Raw genomic sequence first — 26,262 nt, forward strand, 5'->3', positions numbered from 1 at the left:
CTTCCTGAGGCTCGCGCGGTGGTAAAGGTAAGGGGGTGGGGGGTTGTTAATCACCTGCCTGTGCGAGGTGCCCGCCGCTCCCAGGGGGCCCTCAAGATGAAGGACGTACTTAACATTTAGGCGCCCCCCCCCAACCCCCCAAACCTCATGCGTCTTGGAAGGAAGATAAAGATTAGGCTATGCCGAGAAAGATCTGTCTTTATTTTCTATATATTTTTTATTTTTTTATTTTTTTTAGTTTTTCTATTTTTTTAAATAGGCTAAAAATGAACATCCATTGTTTATATAAGCCAACTCGGATAAATCACCCATAATCGCTAACAATTAGTAACTCTCAGTGATTCTGTTTTTAAAATAATGTTTTTAAATGTTTTTTTAAAAATTATTTATAAAAACAGAATTGCGTGTAATTTAATAGGCTATTGTTTTAAATGTAGGCCATAAAATGGCCATTACTAATTTGTTTCACGTCAACTATATATTTTAATATTACAGTTGTACAGTTTTGTACCTGCTGGACAAACGTAAGCTCATACTTGTTCATTTCGATTTACTGTCCTTCCTCCTTCACGCAGCGCGACGGCAGCTCCGAGACCCCGCCGGCAAATCGACTGCCGTTCGCCCCCCCCTCCCTCCTCCTAATGCCTTCTCTCCCCTCCTTTCCTCTCCCTCCCTTTCGCTGTTCCCACTGTATCTCATTCACTGTCTGAGCGGATCAAGCACACTTCACTCCTCGGGCAGGATAAGGCAAGAGGAACATGGGTTTCCTGCGGGACGCTTTCATCTTTACGGCCCTACATTTCCTCCTCAGAGCTTGTCGAGGTAAGAGAATAACGAAAAGCTTGGTGGCCCATTTAGTAATTTTGCAAAACTTCGCGCAGTTCCTCTCCGATGGCCGTTTCAATGAAAAGTCACCGAGTCTGCAGTGGGGTGTCAGCCAAGGATGCAAGACCCCTCGGTTATACGAGGTTAAACATTTTTATGTGCAAAAGAGTTTAATGCACAATAAAACATAACATTTTATTTCTGAACATAAGTTGACTTCTTTTTTGTTTCTTAACCACGTTAAGAGCGACACAGACTTCATGTGCTCTGAAGAAGGTTTTAAACGAGACATGCCGACTGCGCACGAATCGGTTCACGGTCTAACGGATCCAGTCTTACATGCTGAGATGTTTTAACTCTAAGTCCCGTGCATGAGCCATAATAGATCATTTAAGCATTTCTTTATGTCACATATCTTTATAAGCGATATATCATTTCGAAACACCACGCATCTCTATTTTTGCATTGAAGTATTTAGCTTACTGTTTATATTTGTTCCCAAACGTAAAACTGTCAGTTTTAAGGGATGCCCTAGTTATACATGTGAAATGACTGCAATGCTGAACCAGAGCACTTTTTTCAAAAACAGATTTAATTTAACGCACAGTAACCGTTCTGTTTACCCTTTAACACCCCCACCTGCCCTCAGTAACCCGAGTTAATCGTGCAGCACCGTTTATCAAAATGCTGTTTTCCAGGTGTCTGTCAGCTGAATGGAGTTTATAGCATAAGGGAGCGAGTTTTTTTGTACAATTTATGGTATCTTGGCGGATTCTTACACTAAATTCAGTGCTGTTTCTTGACACGTTTATTGGGAAAGCAGTGTAAGAAAAGATTTATTACCAGTGGCCACCGAAATGCATTAATTTTTTCAGTTAGTCGGTAATCTTTTGTAAAGCTGTCTTTTGAGTGTAAAATGATAAATCTAAATGTTCGTACCACGTATTCTTGGCCATTACATGAAAGATATAAGCGCTAGGAACATATATAGTTTGCGTTATTGATTTAAAAAAATATCATTGTCAAACTTTTAAACTGCCGACGTTTTTTTTAATCATCTGAACCAAACTTTCTTTTAGTCGGCAGCCCGTAAATGGTGGAAGGTTACAAGCCTTTCTGAAGGGACGCACCTTCTGCTGAGCTCTGACCACTTGAAATAATGGATGAGGAACAACTGGTGCACGAGTGGGGAAAAGATGGTGGTGGAATCTGGGTTTTAGGGACCGACGCTTTGTTTCAGGGCTCGGTTTGAGGGATTTCCCTGCATTATCGGGAGGTGCGCGCACCTTTAAAAAGGCGGCTGTGTTTTCTTAGCTCCCGCTACGGTGTCACACGGAATCCCGGTTTAATACGGATTCCGCACTGAATACGCGCTTCGCTTCTCGTTATAAGGATTTATAGATTTCGGCCCATAGTTTTCTGGGGAATAATACAGTGGCAGCATCCCTAAATAGAGCATCTGAAACAGGGCACATGGAAATCATGCTTGCAAAACAACCGCCAGCACAGCGTGGCAGCGGCGGGATAGATCGTCAGCTCTGTCTTTATAAGTTACCCAGAGCTGCTTTTGTAAATGAGTGTGTTTTTTTGTTTTTGTTTTCTCTGAAAGCGGAGGATGAGATGTGGGTGTGGCTCTTGTTTGCCCCCCCCCCTTATCAGACTGTACATTTCGTGTGTGTTGGGGGGGGGGGTGGAGGGGGGTGTATTTGAACTTCTATTTAGCTGAGACCACTGTAACCCCCAGCACTCCCATCATTGGCTACCCTGGAAATCCCCCCCCTCCATTAGTCCCCTCTGTCTATTTATCTTTCCCTCCCTATGCTACCCCCCCCACCCACACCCACCGTCTCTGTCATTTTAGTCCCCTTGCTCCTAACCCCCCCCCCCCCCCCCCCCAAAAAAAAAAAAAAACCCCATGCATTTTCTTAACAGGTCTGCCTTTTTCTCCTCCCTGTTTAACCTTTATCCATCGGGTCACTTACCCCCTTGACACCACCCTCTCGTCTTCTCGTTCTTCCATCACTCACGCCAAAGCCGTCTAGAGGTGGACGCTCAAATTACCTGGACTGAAGTGATGGCAGGGGAGGCATAAAGCTTAATATGGCGTGATAGTGCCTTTTACTTGAATTGGGTATTCTCCATTATGCTGGACTGACATTAAACGGCGCACGATACAATGCGAAAGTAATGAATAGATGTAGAGGAATGTACTGCCTTGCATCCTGCTTCCTAAATGATTCCTAGCACACACGCAAATGTCAAATTTGCTTTATTACGGTATGTAATCTTTGTTCTGTCTGTGAGGTTCACCCGGGTAAATTACTTGTTGCATGACTGGTTGTGACGTACCCTCAAGAACACAGAAGCGCTAGTCTGTTCATATCAGGACAGAAAAAAAACTGTAAGAATTACAGGAATGATCAGGATTACGACTGGCTGGGGTTATTATGTGGAGATGATTGCTACTCAGACAAACATCAAATGCTCTACAGAGATTCCACAGAGCGATTCTCGTGTTTGTGGGTGGGGTGGGTGGGCGTGTGTGTCTGTTTGTTTGTGTGTGTGCAGGTCGGAGGAACCTGCCTCACTGGCACCTTACTTCTGCAAAGTCACGGAAAACGTGTTTGGTGAGCTGCAGGGTTCCATCGGTCAATGGAGATCAGCAGGCTCTCGCTGAGGATAATTACAGGCCTCTGGACCCACTCTGGTCACTTTGTGGCCCCAGGCTATTACTAATGTCAGCCTGGCTAGAAGCTGAGCTCAGCTGATCTGCACAAAGAAACCTCCCACGTAGATCTTGGAGGGTTGGTCTTAATATCTCACCGATGTTGTTGGGAGAAAGCAAATTCACATTGAGCACCAGGAAGACGAGCATGGGCTTGGCTTTGGTAGTCAACCACGTTACCTCAGGCTTCTGTGAATCACCTGTGCTGAGTCTACAGCAAGAGCTTCTCAGAATGTGTTGACAGGCAGCCTGCGAGAGAGACTCCAAAGTGGAGATACTGGCTCTTCTTCACTGAGACGTCGCCTGTTTTGCGTTGACATGCTCCGGGCCGACAAAGGCATCCCGCTCTGGACTTCCTGCCCCAGAGGGCGGCAGATGACCGGCGTTGACGGCTTCACAATGGAACGTTGTTCTTTTCCAAGGGGGCCATTTTTGGCGGCACCGCGGTCGTGCAGCTAAGAAGTCGTCTGACACCAAAAAATGTGTGACTACAAGAAATGAATTCTTTTCATAGTAAAAAGTTAAAGAAGCTGGAGGGACCCTATTTAAACTGATAGAGAGATGTTGGATGGTCAGACTGAAAAGGACGCCCAATCAGTGAGGCCTGCTCCTAGAGCATTGCATTATGGGTAGAGTTTATTGTATATTGCTGTTACAAAAATGGCCCATCATAAAATGCTTATTTCTTTGTTTAAAAAATTCTGCTGGATTTCTAAACGACTGCGTCTGCTTTCAAAACGACACATCAAAACATCGCTTTTGTACTTTGCATTCCAGCCTCGTTTGCTTGTTTTAATGCTTTAATTTGCATAACTTAGTGATGCTGGGTAGTTCTGTTGTACCTTATCTGGTTTCGTCTTTGCTTGTCACACAACCCCTTAGCACCGGCGGGTCAATAAATCTACTTACCCGACTGGTCCTGGTGTCACAAGATGAAAAGATAAGACCTAACCCATTTCTTCCAGTCGCTAATCCTACTTTGGTTTTCTTGACCTTTTGTGCCTCCTCTTCAATACTCCCTCCCTACATAGGATCCCCTTATCTTCAGTCTTCAGGATCCCCCCCCCCCCCCCCCATCCTTACCCCCGTCCTCCACCAGGACCCGCAGCCAATGTGTTCAAAGTCAGCCGATCGAAATCCTCCCTAAAAAGCCGACCAGGGCAGCCATAATGCATAACCAATCAGGCATTCAAGCTGTGTATTTCCAGGTGCCTCTAAACATAATCAGACGTGTTTCCCCCTTTGAATTCCACACCCTACTAGCTCCTGAGGGGCTGTGCAAGTGCTTGGAGACACCATCTGATAACTTACTCAAAAACTCGTCACCCGTCTTCACACATCGTAAACTATCATAAACCTCCATCGCCCGAGTGCCGCCAGAGGAGTAAATGTTTTCTTTTCTTTCACTATCCGGCGGATCTCGTGGTCTGACCGAAACAGGTTATATCTTTCATCCATTTCACCGGAGACCTGGAGGATTTACCTGAACAAATGAGACTTTAATTACCTCGCCCTGGCTGTCAGCGGAAGATTCCAGACGCTACATCACCGCCGGTCCTCCTGTGTTTTGTCATCTTGATGTGGATCAGAAAAGTCGGGGGGGGGGGGGGGGGGCTAGAAAAGAAGCCCACCTGCTCGTGGCCTTGGAAACCCTGTAGTGGAGGGAGGCCCCCATCGGCCTGCCCCAACCTGTGCCTGCACCGTTTTTTGTTTTTCTCCTGCGCTGAGTGCCTGCTTTGTTTTCCTTTTCTGATTCTTTTTCGTTTGAGTCGCCTTTTTTTGTAATACAGTACATTTTGCTTCTGGATATTATCTCAGGACCGGGTGGAGGTTGGCAGGCATGGTACGGTTGGATCGTCTTTGTCACGGCGAGCTATGGGCAGTTGTGCCGGGAGCGGGCCTCGTGACCCATCCATGCCGCATTTGCCGTGTTAAAATGCAATTACCGCGTTCTGATCCCTGCCAGAGACGCAAGGGCGCCGGATTGTGTACCTCCACTCCTCTGGGGCCTTGGGGGTGTTGTCCGAGCTTAAGCTGCGCCGGGCACACACAATCCTTATAATCTCACCGATGACACTGCATTTTAGAAATGCTCCTGGCTTTGCTGTGTGCAAGCAAACAGATTTCCCTCTTTTTAAGCAAGCTGGCAATGCGTGTGGGTGAACAGTGGAGGGACTTCCTTAGGCGGCCATCTTTTTTTTTTTACACAGTTTCCCAGAATGCCACACACTGGTTTTACTCAGCAGCCTATGATTAGTCAGGCGATGGCTTAATCATGAGATAGCAACCACACCGATATTGATAATTGTGCTCTTTACGTTGGTGTAAATCTCATCCTTTCACGGGTAAGTGTTCTGCGCCTTCAGATACTTCCCAAAACTGGTCTGTTTTGTTTATCATAGCTGCCTTAAAGGCAAGGCAGGAATAGTACAGTAGTCAGGATCTGAGGCCTTTTTTTCAGTCTTGAAGAAGAAGAAACTTCTAGAAAAATGACTGCGTAGCACTCTGCCATCTTCCTTAGCTCCACTAGATCGTGATCAAAGACTTTCACTGTGCCACACACAAGTTAATTATATGTAGGGGGGGCCTGTGTGACTGGGCCACAAGGCCCCCTTGATTCTGCTCCCCCCCCAGTGAGGCCCCCTACTCTAATCGACGGTAAAGTCTAGAATGTAGTGATGTACTGTAATGGGGCCAGAAGCTGCTTCAGGAACACGGGGGTGGGGGGTTAGGGTGCAGTTCTGGACCTTCCGTGGGTGTGGGTGTGGGGGGGGGGGCAGGTTGAGGAGAGTGGGCAGGCTTGGATCGAATCCCATGTCACTCATAACTGACGTGTCATGTAAAGCCCATCCACTGGGGGGTAATTAAGGTTTGGGGGGGTCTACCTGCTGATGTCCATTCCGGGGGCTGATTGATCCCAGCCCTGGGGGGCAGAGGGGGGCTTGGTGTGCTCTGCCTGCTGAGAGGTAATGAGGTGGGACAGCAGTTAGAGCTGGGGGGTGGTGGGGGGGGGGGGGCGCGTGTGCCGAGTTTATTCTGAAGGGGAGGCGGGGTGAAAACAAAGGCTGGGGTCGAGGGAAAGCTCCTCATCACTCAATTGGTGCTTGATTAGGGCATGACGATCTGGGGAGGGCCCACTCCCTGTCAACGGGGGGTCTTTTTGGGAGGGGGGGGATTCGTTATCCCGTCTGACTGAACTGGCTCCCCTTTTGTTTTTTTAATTTGTTTTATAGACTGATGAAGAGGGAAAGTGACATTGTCATCGGCATAAAGGAACCTTTGCTTTGGTCCGATGACGGGAACCTGTTACCTGAATAAGCCCCCCCGCCAAATCCAGCCATATCCGGGTCCTACCGCTCTGTCCCAGAGGATAGGAAAAGCAGAACCGAATCCCACTGCATCATCAGGGGGCTAAATTTCAAATTCGGGGATGGGGGGGGGGCTTATTTAAAGTTATTTATTTGGTCCTATTGTCTTCGCTCAGTTGGGACCTGGAAATATTCATACTGAATATTAATGTGGAGCATAAACATGTGAAATATGATCGCGTGGGTGTTCGCCGGCTCTCACGTGTGAATGGAAATCAGCCGCTTCGCTGCCCAAAGGAGGCGCCGACGGCATCTGTTTTGGGGGGGGGGGGGATGCCGGCAGAGTAGGGCCCGTTTGCCGTGAAAGGCCCACATGCTCAGGCGGATGTGGATCGCCGCCTGGACTCCCGTTGCCATGGTAGATGTAGCAGAAGCTCGGGGGGGGAGAGTCGGACAGCTTGTTTGTATATAAACATTTCATGTAGCTGGTCGGAGACACTGCAGCGCATGTAACGGCGTCCAAATACTCAGAGGACAGACGCGGAGGAAACGACTTGCCCTCTTCTAGACTCTCGCTCCGAATTTGCCTCATAGCGCTGCCAGTTTTGGACTCGTTGCTGAAAATACTACTGAAAAAAATGCCTTGTGTTTTTTTTTTCTTTTTTTAAGATTTATTTTATTTTCTCTTATTTTTTTATCCGCTAGATATTTGAACTTTAAGCCGAGGTTTGTAACGGTGGGCTCACGCGTCGGTGTGTTTTGCTGTTTGAGGCAAATCTGTCTAGGGCTCCATGGCTAGGGGGTCCGGTCCTAGGAAATGCCCCCGTGCCTGTGATGGGAAGGTCACTGGTTTAAATCCCATGGTAGGGCCTGTGGAATGATGTCACTGTTGGGCTTCTCAAACAAGGCCCTTAACCCCCATTTGTTCCATCGACTGGCTGATGCTGTTTTCTCAAAACCGTCTGTCGCTTTCAATGAAGGCACTAGCTAAGTGAATGTCGATCCGAAGCAGCCCGGCGCTGTTAAACCCGGCGGCCGTTACCCAAGCACCTTTGCGGCTCGTCCCCGGCACCAGTTTCTCTGTGAGCGTCACGTCAGGCCTGATAATTGTGGGACACATAGCACGGCCTTCGGCGGCGGTCCGGGCTACGAGGGCTTGGCGGCCCTCCCACTGCCGGCTTCCAGGCGCTTCCCAAAAAGTCCCCCCCCCATTTTTTGTTCTGGAGTGTCGCTCTGTGAGCAGCTGCGCTCACCTGGCGCTCAGAGGACGGGCTCATGTTACTGAAACCCTAAACTGCCCTGCTGCCCCCCCCACCTCCATGTCCAACCCCCTCCCCCCCGACCCAGCGTCCCCACCCCATGCCGTGGCTCCATCCCAAATGCCTCCCACGTTTCTCTCATGATTCCCACATGCCCCACCCCCCCCCCCCTCCACCCCCCCCAACACACACACACACACATACACATACACACACACTCTCTTCTCTTTGTTTGACTGGACTTAAGCCCCTGCTGTAGGGGATCTGTTGCAGGGATAGCTACTGGTACCTCTTCCAGCGCCTGCTGTTCTGTGTTTGATTACTGGGAGTACTGGGGGAGGGTGTGGTGAACACTGTACGGGAAGGTTAAGGACGTTGAGGTGCTTTTGTTGTCAGGTCGCTCCTCGCGTACTGCACCTGAAATGGCCAGAGGCTGTATGGCCAGTCGACGGTTCGGTTTCCAGGGTCTTCAGTATGGTTGCCACTTCCAATTTGAAGAAATAAGGGACACATCACATCCCTGATGATGAAATTTGCTGGAGGGGTCCCCTCCAGTAGTTGTATTTTGGTTCACACACTAAAATATGGGATATATCTTGCAGCATTTAGTTTTCCAAAACAGGACAATCCCATAAAATCCCAGATGGGTGGCAACTGAAGTTGGTCCTCTCAGCCCGTAACCCCTGGCTGACCCCGTTTCCTCAATGGTATGTCGCTTTGGATAAAGGTGTCTGCTTAATAGGTGAATGTAAATGTCACGCTGCCCTGTGATGATGAAGAGCTTTGCTGTGGGTGTGGACTTCACGCAGGTCTGGGGTACGGCTGCCCCACGGCTCTTGGACGGGCGACTCGGAGGAGCCTTTGCCAGGGGCGAAGTGAAAGACACGCGGACTGTGTCAGGGAACAGCCTGTCCGCTCTCCGGCGCCCCCCCTGGGCGAAGCTGGCGGCGGATGCCACTCGCGTGAAGTTCCGCTCGAGTCCGCCAGAAACGGATCCCTCTTGCTCGGAGCGTTCGCACGTCCATCTCTCTCTCTCTCTCTCTCTTTTCCTAAGCAACCTGTCGGTTGGATGTTTTGCAGGTTCCCCCCCCCCCTCACCCTGGGCAGGCTTGTCAGAGGGGCACATGGACATTGACATTTCTGCTGGTTTCCCTGGTTCTGGGCCAGAGTTCTGCTTTTTTTCCCTCCTCGTTTGGCTAATGGGTGGCTGGTCCGCAAAGCTGCCCACTGACCTCCTGCCTTATGCCTTCTCGGGTCAATGCTGAGCTCATCCTGAGGGAGGCGCTGTTCAGGCTGTGGTGAGGGGAATAATGTGAGGGGGGTGATTGGTGTATGACTAAGGAATGGGGGCAATGTCTCAGTGGGTTCACACCCTTACCTAAGAGCTAACACAGACATGGGAAGAGCTGATTTGATGCAGCTGTTTCAGCTTTCTGGGTATTGTCATCCTGAGCTTTGGAGGCTGCCATTTGTGGTCAGCAGAGTGTGCTTCATAAATGCTTAAATGCCTCATAATTGTGCATGAACTGATCATACTGGGTCATCCCGGCTGGTATTGTGGGAGTACCTTGTGTGTTTAGGGGATGGGGGGTTGGGGGCTGATTTGGTCCTTATCTCTATTGAAACCAAAACTGTGCCCTTGGGTGGAACTACTAGCCAAATGGGCTACCTCAGTAAAAAATTTAGTCTGACATGCATTTCCTTTAAACCACCCAGCAGGCTAGTGTTCAGGTTTCTGTACTCGCCCTTTGTCTAGATTACTCACCTTGGGGAGTGGGCGAATGGCCGAGCTTCATTTCCAGCCCTGGATATGACCCTGGGCTGGGAACGCAGTTATGAAAGATGGATGGATGATCAGACTTGAAGGATGAGGCCAGACTGGTCTGGAGTGCATCCCATGTTTTCCAGACATAGTCATACTCAGTGATGCAAGTTGTTGATCTATCAGGAACTTGTAGCTAAACCCAGTTAGCATCTGTGGCTATGTGGTTGCCTCTGTGTGTCTGGTTAAATTAAACTTGAAATGGTACTTTCCAGAATCTTCTCAAATCGGCACCCCTTTGAAGGTGCAGTCCGCTGCACTGAGTCAGAATTTTCTGTTCACTGTCACAGCCTGTAAATTCAATAGAGCGACTGATTTGTAAGCCACTGGTGTGATTTCACTTTCATCCTGAAGGGTTTGCTGCTACAAATATGGCTGATTTATCATTCTAGAAGAATATGCCTATCCATTCCTTCACTTTATCTCTCTAAACACTCTGCTCTCATCCGGTCCGGCTCTCGCTGAGACTCTCCATTCCCCTGAAAATATGTATGAGATTTTCACTGTTTACAGATACGCGCCGCTCAGAGCATAAGAAGAACAAATGGCTTTGCCGTTGGGAGTATTACGCCAATTTGTTGAATCAGTTTCGGTTTCTTGAAATCATTCGCTTTTTAAACATCCATGTGATGACACCAAATTTTTGGAAGTGCGTGGAAATCTCCAGCAGTTATTTATGGTAGGTTTGAGCTGATAAATACGTTATTTTGTAGATACTAAGTAGCAATTTGAGTGAGGAACAGTTTTGTTCTTTGTTTTCATCTGAATAATTTGCAGTTCAGGGCAGCTAGCTTTGCACACGCTCACTTCGGCAGCCAATCAGAGATGCCCCCTGGTGTTCACGGTGGGTATGCCCTGTGGTGTTTGGGGTAAAAATCCCACCCCGAGGGGCAGGTTCATTCACTATATTTTATTTTTTTATTTTATACAGAGCCCGCCTGGGTTCAGCTGAGAAATAAATTTGTGATCAGTCCCCCCGGTTTAGCAAACCAAGAGCAAGGTTTTGCAATCCATTCCTGAAGTTTATCGATGGCACCTAGCGTCCTGATTTTTAGTTTTGAAAATCTGATCCTATGCCAGACAGAGCAACCGGAAACTTCTTCACCCTGTTTGACGCTTTTTTACTGGACAATCAATCGTGCAGTAGATGGAAGTCTCCGGAGACACAAAGTTCGCCCATCAAGAAAGCCTGGGAAAGAGGCGGTAACTGGGTGGGTACGGACTGCAAAGCTCGCAAAATTTAGCGTGCAAAATGCTAAACCGTGGGAAGGGATTGCAAAACCATCCGCATGGATTGATAAACCGTGCGCTGGACGCATCACTAAACCGTGGGTACGGATTACGAATTTATTTCTCACCTGAGCTGCGGGGGGACTCCGTGATTTTGACCTCAGAGGGCTGTTTTTTAACATAAATAGGCCTGAAAAGGCTGTTACAGTGATTCAGCGAGTTCAGTGTCACACACAAATATGTCCCCTCATGGTGCCAGGATCAACAGCGGCACCGCTTATCTCAGGATGCCTGCGGGTCCACAGGCCAGGGCGCGGTGACTGTAACCCAGACCCGTGACACCGAACAGGACTGTCCTGCTGTCCTCTGCCGCCAGGCAGCTGCTGCCAGGTGATTCTTACGCACCCACCTGGTTTAATAAGCTGCACCCTGACAGATCCAACTCGGCACGGAGTCAGGAAGGCTGCCCACATGCACACACCCACAGACGCTCACAGACAGACACACGCACACACCCACAGACGCTCACAGACAGACACACGCACACACTCACAGACGCTCACAGACAGACACATGCACACACCCACAGACGCTCACAGACAGACACACGCACACACCCACAGACGCTCACAGACAGACACACGCACACACCCACAGACGCTCACAGACAGACACACGCACACACCCACAGACGCTCACAGACAGACACACGCACACACTCACAGACGCTCACAGACAGACACATGCACACACCCACAGACGCTCACAGACAGACACACGCACACACCCACAGACGCTCACAGACAGACACACGCACACACTCACAGACGCTCACAGACAGACACATGCACACACCCACAGACGCTCACAGACAGACACACGCACACACCCACAGACGCTCACAGACAGACACATGCACACACCCACAGACGCTCACAGACAGACACACGCACACACCCACAGACGCTCACAGACAGACACACGCACACAGACGCTCACAGACACACGCACACACCCACAGACGCTCACAGACAGACACACGCACACACCCACAGACGCTCACAGACAGACACACGCACACACAGACACACACACATCCATACTGAAGAATGCTCTCACCGTCTCTTGGAAATGTGTATTTTTTTCAACCCAGGTGATTCCCGGTCCTCTGTACTGCACTACAAAGGCGAAACACAGTAACTACGCTTCACTGAAAGTGAGAAAAAAGGCGACAGAGCTTTTTGACTGTCCGCCTGTATGTGTAGTTAGTAGATAAATAATAGTGTTTTCCTCCAAACCAAGCACAGTTGAACTAAGATCACAAGATAAAAGAGACTTGATTTGGGTTTTGATAAAATATGCAGTTAGCGGGTTTTGCCTTTGTACGGCAGTCGTACTCTTTCACCATTGCGGTGATGTCTCTGTAGTGATGGTCCCTGTGGTGACAATGGTGAGAAAGGAGTCTCGTTAGTAACATGGAACCACAGCACAGGCGCGTCGGCGAGGGCGTAGCTTGGCGGGGTGGCGGGTGCTACGCAGTGGCGCTGGCTGCAAATTTTAACCAGAGTTCAATTTGTGTCATGGCAGCGCGGCTGTAAACAGGGACAGAAAAAGCTCTCCGCGGTCGGCACGTTTTTATACGACGCGCTGAATAAAATATTCCTCCCGACTCTAGTCATAGCTGGGTGACGGGGTCACTGCGGATCGTTATTTACATGGACATTCCGTGCAAAACGTGAGTCTTTCAAGCCGCTGGCCTTTGAATTAAGGGCTGACCGTGACAGCATCCACGTTAGGAAAGGAAAAAGATGAAAGCGCTCGTCGTGTGAATGCGGCCCTGCAGGGAGGTACGGGGGTAGAAGCCGCGCAGATCTGGGGTAATTGCAGCCCCTGTTTCGCATGCAGCCAGTAGCTAAATCACCCGCCTGGTAGTTAAATGTTATTCGGGGCCTCCTGTTCTAACCACACAAACCAACTCCGCCGTCTGCGGAGAAATGGTGACGAGCGGCTGGGTGCTAAGGAACCCTTGGGGGCAGGAACGTCTCCCCGTGTGTGGTGGGGGAGACCACAAGGGCGCTCACGAGGAAACAAAAAAAGAGAGGGAAAGACAGAATGAAGACACGCCGACTCTCGTCATATCTGGAGGGAATGCCCTACTGCTTGAATTCAAATACAGTCATCCATAGATTGATGACCTATCGAGTAACATCTAATCATACTCTCAGGAAAGGTCTTCTGAATTTATGGATGGATGTCTAGATCAAATGTAGTAGATGTTAGTGGACATATTTTACCGCATGCGTCAAGAACGAAAACAAACCAATTGTGCCCGTCTCATTCTGGTACATGGAACACATCTGACTTTTAGTAATGTGTATATGTAGAGTTGGCAGCAGTGATATAAAGAAATTTGCTCATTATTGTTATTATGTTAATGTGTATTTTTTCAGTTTGCTATTACTAAGGGAAAAGCACACGGTACCTGCTGTATATTTGATCTCTCCCCTATAATGATCGAGATCGAGGTCCAGGTTGACTTACATCCTCACCTCTCGATTATAAGCCGGACATACAGTAGGCCTACTGTTCAAAAGTTTTAGGCAGTCTAAGAAAATGATGTTCAAATGATCTTCATGTTGCTGTAAAACTATGATGTCTGTCAAAGTGTGTTAGCTTAGCCTCTGCTAAAGTCACCCCAGTATTTACAGCAACCATCCAAACACTCGTGTTTTTTTTACTGAACCACTGCCCCGTATGGTTAATCAACACCTCACTGATGTTTTAAAACTAATTAAATTAATTAATTCATTAAGCTGGACGTGAAATGTAACAAAGATATATAATGGCTGAGGTGCCCCTGAGGAGAGGTTTGGGACCTGAAGAGGTGTCCATCCAGCCATCTATCAGGTTATCAGTAAATTTTTGGAGATCATCTTTCTAAGTCTCTGTTGTGTTACTCATAATTTTCATAATTTCCAATATTAAATTGTGTTTTTTGTTCTGAGTACATATACCCTTACTAATTAGATAAATAGCTTTAATCTTTGACTGCCTAAGACTTTTGCACAGTAGTCGATGGCTAACTGTATAGAATCTATTGATGTTGGGTCATATGGGGGGGAGGGGGGTCGATGCCCATGTGCCCCCCCAGGCAAGCTTTACCTCCAGCAAAGGCTGGGGACTCACCAGGGGGCTGTTTCCTAGGTGGGCATCTCTCATGGGTTGTTCAGCGCTATCCGTATGCACATTTTGGTCTTCTGAAGGATCATATGAGGGTTTTATTGGACATCAGCCCACAAATCTGTTTCCTCCCACCACCACTGCCTTCCTAGTAAGTAAAGGCAGCCCCCCCCCCCCCTTCTAAGATTTGAAGATGCCACCAGACTCTGATACTTACTAAAATGCAGGAGAGTTCCGACTGTACGAAATAACATTACATTCCCGACCTGGAGGGCAGGTAGAAGCAAAGCCAGCCCAAAGGGGACCAACTAGAAACTTCCTAAAAAGCTGATAGTTTATTAAGATCCATTAGCACTGCTTAAACATTCCAGGGAGGGAGATGGGGGCTGGATTACCTTCCTCCCGATGCCAAAATTCCTGGGACGAGCCCACGGCTTCGCACGAAGATGGCGTCGCCTTATAGGGCAGCGTGCCTTCTCCCCATCTGTGTCTGTGTTTGTCAGCTAGCGGCAGATTCTAATAAATCGGGTGGGCGGGACAGTGTTTACACAGGAGTACCAAGGAAGAACATGGCAGGCCATGTCCCAGAGACACCCCCCACCCCCATACTCTGATACCTCCACTGCTTAAGAGGGTCTAGACCAGTGCTCTTCAAATCTGGCCCTCGATTCCAAATCCAGGCCTTGTTTTCAATTCTGCCAGGTATTTAGTTTAATAGTTACTGATTCTGATTGGTCAGAGGCTTCCCACCCGGCTCACAGGTAAAGGAGGGAAATCAGCGGGGCTCAACCCTAGAGGACTGTGATTTGAATAGCCCTGCTCAAGGGGTCGTGTGGAGTCAGAATAATAAACAGAGATTGGCTGTGTGAATGGCCTCAGCGCACTAATGGGGTAAATCTCCCCCAGAGTGATGTCATGGCCACATGCATTGGCAAAACTTGGCCTCTTGCTACCGTCTGCTGCTCGTCCACGCCGAAGTACCATTAGATCGGGATCAGGGCAGCATCCGTCCCTGGAAAATTATAAGAATTCCGAGGTGGCGATGCAGCAATCCTTTCGCTTTGGGGTGGGGGTGCTGGTTCCCGTCTCCGCACCGAGCTGTTTGAAAAGCTGTCAGATCGTAGACTGGAGCAGTTTGAGCTCCGGAACAGCTGTGCGTGTGGGTGAGTGGGTTGGGTGGGTGGGTGTGTGGCTGGGTGCGCGTGCATTAGTGGGGGATTTAAAGGGGTTGGGGTTCTTGAAAGGCCACAGATTTTTTTTACGTGCCATCTTCCAGTCTTCCGAGGAATCTGCACATTTTCCACCGTTTGGTTTCACATGCAGCCCTCATCTCCCCCGCAACGACCTGAAGCATATCGCCAGAGCTCCTGGTCCTCCTCACATCGCCTCAGACCACAGTAAAAGACATGGCCCCCATTAAACCTCAGATAATGAGCGGGGAGCTGCGGTGGGGGGGGGGGGGGGGGGTGCATCTGTGTTCTTAAAGAGTTCCTGACCACAGCTGTTTGTCACTAATCGGTTTACAAGTCGCAGGGGGCACCTGTCACAGCCAGCGGAGGATGAGTAAGGATTCGGCGGCTCGATCCGTTCCGTATGGGGAGGGGGATGGGCCCAGCAGCTGGGGTGCGAGCCCCCTGGGGGTGTGGCTTTGGAATGGCGGACGCTCTGGACATAGCTTACTGGCGAAAGCATAATGGCATGAATTGCAGGGAGGTTGTGTAGCTCAATGCATTAACCTGTAACCAGATGGTTACCAGTTCAAATCACAGACTTGGACACCGTTGGACCCCCAGATCAAGGCCCTTAACACCAGTCACTCCATGCTCTCTGAAATGTACTTTGCTTTGTCTAAAAGCATCTGCTAAGCAAATTAAATGCAATGTGGTTTAAATATAGTTTCCTTAATAGTAGCAGTTTTTATAGAAATGCCCAAACACTCAGACGCTTGTGGCTGCGGCCATAACGTGTCCCCAATGCCTGTGGAGTCCATCAGTGTGTCTCAGCAGGGCACAGCGGTCATGTAGATGATGTTCGAATTGAGGGGGATCCTCGAGGTCCTGGACCTCCCATAAGACCTCAGGCACCCCCCCCCCCCCCAAGGGAGAGAAAGTGCCCTGGGCCATTTTATTAAACGACTAACTTATACATCAAAATCGATGCCCCCACATTGGTGTTCATCCCCTGCTCCTGTTTCGATAATAGTTTAAAATCCCCCCCCCATCAGATACGTTTGGTACAGCCTCACCAACCCCTGCTCTAACGGCACTGATGAGAAGAAACCTCAGGAGTCCTATAAGCACCTCGAGGGGCCACAGCCCAAATCCTATGGCACATTTTAAACTCTGCTTACAACCACGACACCTGCAGCGCGTAGAAACGAAGAGTTTCCCTGTTAATGCGTAGCTGAGGCAGACAGAAGGGATCCTCTGACGTTTAGCACCTTGAGCTGACTACTGCTCAGCACTCAGTACTGACAGGGAATTCTGGTGGCTGATATATTTCGATGGTTTATACGGCCCTCGCCCTCTTGACCTCTGCTGCCATTTCAGGAATGAACAGGCTCCTCTCTGTTCCCCCGTAGCCTGGATCGGCACCCACTGACCCCCCACCCCGCTCGTATCTCCACTTGTCAAAAGTGTGGCCAATTGCAGTGCAGCCGGGCCTGTCTTCCCCGACAGCCTGGCCTAGGGTGTGACCCCAAGCCTGTAAGCCTGGGATTGTGCTGCTTAATGGCCGTTGTTGTCTCGCCCGGCATGCTGGGATTCCAGGCGTTCTTCAGAGATGCTTCCCTGTCCCGTTCTGCCCTCATTCAGCTGCAGCGGGCCTTCGTTCATCCCTCCGGCCCGAGCCCTGCCAAGAGTGCAGCCCCAGCTCGCTATGCTATTGGCAGTGCTGCAACATCATCCCTTAAATGGCCACATATTGATCCCCTGTCCCTCGAGACAGCAACCCTATACCCTGTGGATTATTAAATTACATGCTTTACAGCGAATTCCCTTGAAAAACCATTCAATCTATTTGCTTGTATTTGTGGGAACACAAAATAGACGCGATGACTCTGCTGCCTGTCGCTAGCGGTCTGTCGAAGAGCTCGCTGGTTATCTGATAGCTGATATGGTATAATATAATAATTCTTTATTGGCCATCGCACAAGCATAAGGACAGGTACATAGTAATCTGTCTCTATGCCTACACCATCTTGCTCTTCATAGCCTTGGGATCAGCCATTACATAGTGCCCCTGTAGGTTAAGATCCTTGCTCAAGGGCCCACGGACATGTGATTGTTCTCTCCAGGCCTGGGTTCAATTTGGTGGCCTTCTGATGACATTCACAGGGACTTAAGCCCACCAAGCCACTTACTTCTCCCAAGGATGACCCACCTCTTAAAGTGCAAAAAGCCAAATTAGGCCCTGATTTCAAAGATTTGATGTAAGAGGCTGTGAAACCCTTTCAAACGCCTCAAAATCACGTTACACAGTTTGTGCTTGTGTTAGCTGTGGCCTGTGTTCTTATGCTGTGGTCTCCGTGGGATAAACTCAGAATTCACATTGTACTCGTGTAGTGACACCAAAATATTGACTTAAAAATGTTATCTATGCCAGACACCTGTCATGCCTACATTGCTGCCTAAACGAGAGGAATCATTCCGGAATCCTTATGGAATGTCTGGCTGGATATTGTGGAACAGCTGTCCAGATAACAGATTTTCTCTCCTTCTGTCGTTTGTCAGTGATTATTAGTTATATACGTGTGCAGTCTGACAGAGACAGGTGGTATATTACGGTCACTGACCTCTCTTTGCCTTTTATTCCAAAAAGTTCTCCTTCCTTGGGTGGTGAGGTAAAGGCTGCTGTGGTTTTATCGAGCTTTTATACTTGAAGTTAAAGAAATTGACTTTATGAGCTAATGAGGTGAGCTGTTTGTGGAAGTTGGAGCTTCTTCTCCTAATGCATTGTGTTCAAAGCTGTATTGCTGGGGTAGCTCTTTAAGTCCGTCAACAAAAGTACCTTTTGTTAGAATCATTGCTAATGCTAATCACTTAGCACCATAGGGAATAAGATACACCGATCTACTGGATGATTATCTCACCCTGCAGCATAGCAGATATTTCAGAGATTAAATGCTAAAGAAGTTATGGCTCTAGCTATGTGCTTGGAGGGATTGGCTCAGATCCTACTTCATTGCTTTACAGAAAGCAGGAGGAACGTCGAACAAAACTGGGCCCTATCCAGACTTGAGAGGCTGGGAGTCCCCTTAACCATGATAGAAGAGTCATTGATGGTGGAATTAGGGCTAACTTATGCAATGCCTATAAATTAAATGCACTATGAATGAACTTCTCATCCGCACAAACTTATGCAATATACCCTTTAATAATTGTGAGAATATCTGGGTCTGCATTGTCTCTCAGGGACAGTCTTCAGTCTCTCTACGGCCCGAGAAGTCTCCATTATGCAGACAAGCCCATGTTGCCTCAGGAGAAGCTCGGACCTATTCGGTGTCCGTTGGATTTGTACTTTTTTGGCCCCTGGCTTGTCGCTCTAGTGAAGTGAGAAGGTACAGTGGGTTAAAGAAGGACATCAGACATGCTAAAGAAGATCTCAGTTTTAAGGAGGAACATGCTAATGTTAAAGGGGACATCCCAGTACTGAAGGGCGACTTCTCTGTCTTAAAGGGAACATCCCACTATGTAGGGGAACAGCCTGATTTAGTGACAAGGCACTGTCTCCATCTTCAAAATTCCAGAATTTTTATTGGCCATGTGCAAGTGCATTGGAATGCCATACCCAATACATTGAACAACAGTAGATAATAAATAAGGAATAAATAAACTAATATAAATATATACCATAATATAAACACATACTGTAGGCACATCACTAATCACATACAGATGTTGAGATCTGCAGGCCAGGGAACCTGTATCTGTTGACAGTTTTCTATAGAGAGCTTTCAGTAGTGATCATGGGTGGCCCCTGTGCATTCTGAAGTCCACAAGATGTTCAGAGTGAGGTTGCCGTTGTGGCACCATGCCATCTGCAGCCCCCCCACCTCACTACTGTATGATGATTAATCATTTTTAGCCGTCAGACCCACTGCTGTGGTATCATCTGCAAACTTGATGATGCAGTTGCTATGAAACTCGGTCACATTTAAGACCACTGAGGTTAGTGCCACAGGCTGGTAGTAATGTAATGTTTAATATGTTGTGGAACTATTTCTGTGTATTTGTTAATGTCTGAAACTCCTATTAATGGTGGTGTACTGGGGACTAAGAGTGTTTCTACCTCTGGTTGTGGTGAAACATTGTTGCTCAGATTGCAGTGGTTATATTCTTCCGTGATGACAAAAGTGGCCTCAAGATTCTAGTATTATAATCAGAGGTGGAGTTTCCAGGTCCAGACAGTACAAATCCAGACCAAGATTTTGTTTCAACCAACCAGTTCAGTACTCTGTGACTGTCACTCTTTATACTCTGTGGACCTGAAATCAACTGTTTGATAATTATCTTATAATTATGAATGTAAACCATGAAGATCTGAGGAAAGAACTGGAACTGAACAATGAGGCTTGTAATCTGAACGTAGCCTAAGTGCCACATTGGTGTCCTCTTGCAGTTAGACGTAAACGCTGGTAAAAATAACAGCCGATTCCCACAGCAGGAAGCAGTAGCATTGGGTGCTCAGTGTTAGCCCAGCAAAACCCAGCCAGTACCTTAGTGTCCACACATCAGGGGGACTGCACCGCTGAGACAAGAGCGCTTGGGTTAAATCAGGCATCCTTGAAACCAAAAGTGCAACAATCTTTCATTTTCCCCTATGACGTCACCCAGGAGTGCAGTTCGTTGTTATTATTAACCAGCGTTTGTACATTCAGCAGCAGTGGTGGCTAGTTCAGGTCCAGAAAGTACAAATCCAAGCCAAGATTTTGTTTCAACCAATCAAACACAGTCACAGAGAACACAGTTGATTGGTTGAAACAAAATCTTGGTCTGGATTTTTACTTTCTGGACCTGAACTATCTACCTCTGTTCAACAGTAATTTAGGCATCAGCACAGACGTGTCTTTCTTTGTTCAGAGGTCACAATGTCACATTAGGACAATGTTGCATGGAAAAGTGTTTGTCTATGATGTTGTGCGGTGGCTTTATTTGGGTATGTTGGAGGGGGGGGGGGCTGGCGATGATAAAAGTTGTTGGTTGGTGAAATTGGTCTCTGTTGGATGGGCAGACAATGCTGACTTGTAGCGACACTCTTGATAAAGTGGCTGTTATGACTACAAAAAAAAAACAGAAAATAAACATAAGGATGTGAAATAAAAACTACTTGGACTGAGCTAGATACGAATCGTCCTCATCTTGCTGGAGCCAGAAGTGCTTTTTCCAGAAAATAGAAATCTTGGCAAGGATGAGCAGAGGATGGGGGCTCAGGGTTTGGCATTGCGCCAGCTCCCGTAATTAACTGCTAATACATAATTGATGCCACTCTACCAGTAGTCTCTAATCCTTATTGCACCAGGAGCCTCTTAAGCTAATATGACTTTAAAAAAAAAAAACACACTCGGAAGCTGGAATGGTGACTTATGGAAAATGAGAACGCGGCATTGTTTTTGTATTTTCTCCGTTTCTCAGGTGTCTTTCTTCTGTACCCCCATTGCAAACGTCACCCCATCTAGGCCTTGTGATGGCTGTGGCCAGTGGCGAATGAAGCTTTCTGTGGGAACTTGGTTCGCTGACGTCTGTTTGTCAGACGATGAGGTGCTTTCCTGCAATGAGCAGGTGGGCCGACGTTACACCAAGAAAAAAATTCTGCCGCACCTATGGATGTCTGGGGTCTCCTTGCAGGTAGCGGGTTCAACCCAAAGCACATGACTCGCTGCTGCCCCCTGCAGGGCAGGGCATCTGGGGGATAGGTGGCCCGTTTCTGGCATCTGCTCCTGCAGATGAATTTATGAGGCATGGTATTGATGAGCAATTGCAAATGGGCAGCCGTGGAATCATAGTGAGATCGCAAGCTTCTGATTGGTGCAAATAAACATTCACTGAAATGAGCTTTGCTGAGCAACTGGGTTAGACGGTGACATTCACCACTGGCATCGTTGTGCAAAACACATCAGATGAACATGAGCAGCTTTTTATCTTTCTCACCTACAGCCTCTTCAGTGCAGTAATAACTATTCATGATGAGAAGAGATCAGATTTTCATCATTAAATGGGAATTTGGAAGTGTTTTGCATTTTGCATTTAAGTAGTGGGAATTTTTTTTTTGAGTAGGTTTCCTAGGTGACCATAGCTGAATGATGTAATGCCGTTAGATATGTAAAACCGGAGCGAATGAGATGGACTGGCAGGCTTCCCAGTATTCCTCGATCACCTGACCAACTTGTTTGAGCTCAAAATGTTATCCAAACGTCCTTCATTGCTTTCCATCTGGTGAAATAGTAGGATATTGTAACCGAGAAAAAGTTTGGCGAGCTCATATTTCTGAACCAATTAGCTGTCGCTAATAGTGACAGACGCTAATGATATTGAGGAAGCTGTTGAGTGACTTTGTGGCACAGATACAAGGGAGACGTTTCACAGCATAAAAAGCGAGTCCAGTTCAAAACCGTGGCACAAATTAGGAGGAACTGAAGGCTGGCTTCTGGCTACGCTCGGAGAAAAGAGGGATCCTCTCTGCGGTGGCCATGGCTCCGTGCATGAACCGCCTAGTTTTGATGGACCAGCTGCCAGTGAAGCGTGTGATTTGCATCCTATTGTCCGAGTTTTCCCAGCCCGGGCTGCAGAACATGGCCGATTCTGAAAGGGACGCGGCCTGGCATGAATAACTTGGCAGCCCTTGAGTAAAGCCACCACCCAGCCCCCCCCCGATCCACCACCAACATCCCAGGCATACTGTCCAACCAAGTCATCACAATAAAAGCTCTTCTTTGTAGCTATTCGAGGGATGGTGTCCTAGGGCACTGATCCGCCATCGGACCTTGGCGTTTCACCTTTAGTGTGAGAATAACAGTCGTTATCCGCTTTGCGTGACGCTCATCTTCCATCCCTCTGTTTATGAGATCACGTTGCGAGGCTACCCCGTCTTTGACTTAGAGCCCAGCCTTGGGATAACAGAATCACCATGGTAGACAAGCTTCCTTGGATCTCAATCGTTTAGCTTAATTCTGCAGAAGCAAGGAGTCGAAACACCTCAGGAAGCCTCAGTATACAGATCCTGCTTTTTAATACAATCAGCATAGTTCAGATGTATTTTTATATCTCTGTAATATCATACATATATGAAGCATGCTTAGTTTTCTGTTGTTATTCTTCATTGTTTTTTGCATGAAATGAAAGTCTGACTAGTGGATCTATATGGATCTATACTTCCTCGCTCTCGGCACATATTACTCGGTTGGTAATTTTATGACGAAACAGTTGACTGATCTGTCCTTTAGATCGCCTTGGCTCACAGATCAAGGTGATTATGGCTTTAACTTTGAACTCTGCCTTTTCAAAGAAGCGATAGGCCAGAGAGATACTTAAATACCAAGGTGGGGGTTTTCACTGCAAGATATTAGTTGCTGTTAAAACATCACCTTTAGTAAAAGTACTGTGTGGCATGAATAGGGATTGTCTGCCTGATTTAACCGCTTAACCTGTGCTGGGGTGGTTCCTTTCAGTCTTGAGGTGCACTCTAAAGGAACTCTTCTACGATTCTTCTCCATGCATCCCAGTTTTCTGCTGGTCTTAGAACCGGCCTTTGATGATCAGATCATACACTTCTTTACACATTCCATGATAATAATGAATAGTTTTTCTGGGTTGTCGTGTATAAATTTTGTGTTTTAATAGTGTTTTTTATTATATCCCATGTGCTTACTGGGATAGGCTTCCTACTGGATAAGCAGTTATGGATAGATGGATATTTTATTGCTGTGGTTTGGCATTGTTTGCTTGTAAGGTGACATTTGTAGTAGGAGCACCATTTTCACTGTTAAAGGTAAATTGTTCTGCAAAATGTAGACCATTAACTGATAGGGCAGAGTGCAGGCGATCAGCGTTGTTGGTGTTTCAGGTCATACTTTGTTTTCAGCGATGCAAGCAAGAGCTCTGTAAGGTATATAAACCTCATCCGGCGGAACGCCAGGGGTTATTCGCAGCTTTTATTCTGTGCCAAGACCCTCTGGTTTATGGGACGTGATATAGTAGTCTTTCCAAGTGTCGAAGGGCATTGGAGAAGATGTGATATTTTTGGGCAACAGCCAGGAGGAGGGAGCATGATGGTCCTCTTGGGATCCCACAAGCACCACTGGGCTTCTGTGATTTCTGTCTTCTTGGTTAACGACTCGAAGTTCCGCCGGATGAGTGGGAGCAGGTGGGGGGGGGTCATGGGAAGCTTGGAGGTGTCACAGAAGCAGGTGAGTGGGGGTAGAGGAGATCTTTTCAAGGTGGCTGCGTGGTCCTGACATTCCCAGCCTGGCCTGTATGGCTGTCGGCTCGCAAATCACTTGACAAATGGACCGGTGACAGTTCTCGCCGGGGAAGACTTATACCCCGTTGGTGGGTGGGAGCCTAAGTTTTGCTATCCCAGCTGCCCCTTATGGGAGAGGAACTCCCGTTGTTACAGCTGCCCATGTCACACGGGGCAACATCTCTCTAACCCCATCTGGGAGGCCCCTCCCCCAACTTCCCTTCCCAATGTGGCTGGGAGGATGTTGGGTTTGAACACAAATGGCGGGAGCCTCTCTCAAGGTCTCCACACCAAACAGAGGAGGCAAAACGTCACTGTTCATGGTTTTGGGGCCAACCCTTTTGACTTTTGGGCGGCAGAAAGCAGGCCCGCTTTCTCTCATAACAGAAACACACGTCTGGAATGAAAACAGGCACGCTGGTCGCTAAGTCAGTTTTGACTCCGAAGGCCGAATACTTCCCAGGCGGAGCCAAACAATCCATGTTTGATGTGAAAACACAGCTGCCGTGCACTTCTGTTGTCACATGAGTTGTAGATGTGGACAAGAGCCTGAGGGGGGTGTTGGTGGAGAACATCAGTATGAATGAAAATATATGTGCTTCAAATGCATAAAGAACAAGAGATCAAGGAAAGAGACTTGAAACGGCCCTGAGTTTTGCTGGATCCTGAGGTGTCATTTTATTTTAATGGAGAAACGTTTTGAAGGAAATAACGTGACAAAGCCAGGTGTACATCTATTTGAACACTCTTCAATCGAGGCAGGAGTAATCCATTATGCAAGACAGCAAATTGTTTACGAGTGTGTAAACTTGGAAGGGATTTGGCTGCTGGTGCGTTACAGAGAAAAAAACCCAAAGATGTCAGTTCAGAGAAGACAGGGCCTTTGGTGGGGAGGGGGTTACCCTAGGGATGTGTTGGGGGGGAGGGGGAGCTACTGGGTCTTCTCATTAGCAGAAAGCTGGCGCTTGCGATGGCTTGCCTATTCTCTTTGATGGTACCAAGAAGAGCTTATTTGATGGAGGCGCTAGCATGTTCTCCAGGCCGCTGGGGGAGGAATGTTTACCTCTGGGACCGTCTGCGTTCCTACTGCTGCTTGACTGAGTAACGTTTGATGATCGGAAGACTTTTCTGGTGTGTTAATTTGGCTCCGCTATTTTGGAAACCGTATCTTGGGACAAAGTGGTTTCAATTGGCCAGTCGGCACAGACTCCATATGGGATTGCCATTTTATTTACGGCTCTTCCGGTCCCATGTGCAGCTGACCTCACCACATCCAGCAGGTCCCATCCAGATGAACGGCTGTAAAAAAAACAAAGCGAAAAACAAAGCGAGCATAATGCTGCATCCCAAGCTCCCTTGTGATGCCGGCAGCAGGCTTAGCGCTTGTCCGGTCTCGTTTCTGGCACGGCTACGCCTGCTTCCGCGTCTGTGCTTCGGCACATGAGAAAACCATGCGGCCAGGTCCGTCTGGCTGCCAAACCCCGACGCCACTGACCCCGGGGAATTCTCCCAACATCCCCTCCACCCTGCTGTTCTGGGAGGACTGCTGGCCACCGGCTGGTGTACCTCTTTGTCGCCAACAGACTAGCTGACGTGAACCAAAGATGCTTTTGGTAGCATCTTAGCAGTGGTGTTAAGGGGCCAGCATCTCCTCTTTAATGCCTACTGTGGTGGCCAAACCCCCCCCCCCCCTGGCACAACCCTGGCTAACTTAACTCCCATTTCATGAGTCTGCCTAGACAATTTTGTGTCATCTCTATACTTTTCTCAGCGATATTACCATGTCAACGGCACGGCCGTTCGTCACACTGTGCCTGCATGTGACACCTTTTTGCAATGAACCGCCTTTCACAGCCAGTGGCACAGTCCTGTATCTACTAGGAACCCCATCCAATGGCACAGTCCTGTATCTACTAGGAACCCCATCCAATGGCACAGTCCTGTATCTACTAGGAACCCCATTTCCAAACCCAGGCCTAGAACCACATGGTCTCTGATCTTCCAACCTGATTTACAAGGTGGTTTCAGTTTAAGAATCTCACCCTGGGTCTTTTATTCCTGCTTTAGTCCCTAACCTGCTTCGGTCGTTGAGTAATGGATCAGATAAGGAAGAACCTTATCGACACAAAGACTTCCATCGCCATGGATCTCACTCATCTAGTGAGGCTTTCCTCCTTGGACAGGTTCTGCAACCAAGGGTATTTCAAAAGAATTTGGTATGACAGTCATTATCAAGTCCAGCCCTCTGAAAAGCCAAACAAAGTCTGAATACTGAAGACTTTCTTAGATCTTGTTATAAATAAAACATTTGTTGTTTGGGGAGACCTCTACTGGGTAGATATTTAAAAATGAATGTGCAGACCTTAGATATTACTGAACTTTGACTGATTTCTTAATAAATATTGCATGATACTGCATGTTTTGTATTATTTAGATTTAGATCTAGACCTCTGGAAA

General features: G+C 47.8%; 1 protein-coding gene across 2 annotated transcripts in view; it reads left to right on the forward strand.

Moving 5' to 3' along the window:
• The first annotated feature begins 582 nt into the window (after positions 1 to 582).
• Positions 583 to 26,262, forward strand: part of mcama (melanoma cell adhesion molecule a) — a 41,849-nt gene continuing 16,169 nt past the window's right edge. The window contains exon 1 of one of the 2 annotated variants that reach the window (XM_023816253.2): positions 583 to 822. In XM_023816253.2, coding sequence (XP_023672021.2) covers positions 759 to 822 — 64 coding nt within the window. In that variant the 5' untranslated portion in view covers positions 583 to 758. The remainder of the gene's footprint in view (positions 823 to 26,262) is intronic. The other variant, XM_023816252.2, reaches the window with a different exon arrangement.

Source organism: Paramormyrops kingsleyae, chromosome 18 (genome assembly GCF_048594095.1).
Source record: "Paramormyrops kingsleyae isolate MSU_618 chromosome 18, PKINGS_0.4, whole genome shotgun sequence".
Taxonomy (NCBI): Eukaryota; Metazoa; Chordata; class Actinopteri; order Osteoglossiformes; family Mormyridae; genus Paramormyrops; species Paramormyrops kingsleyae.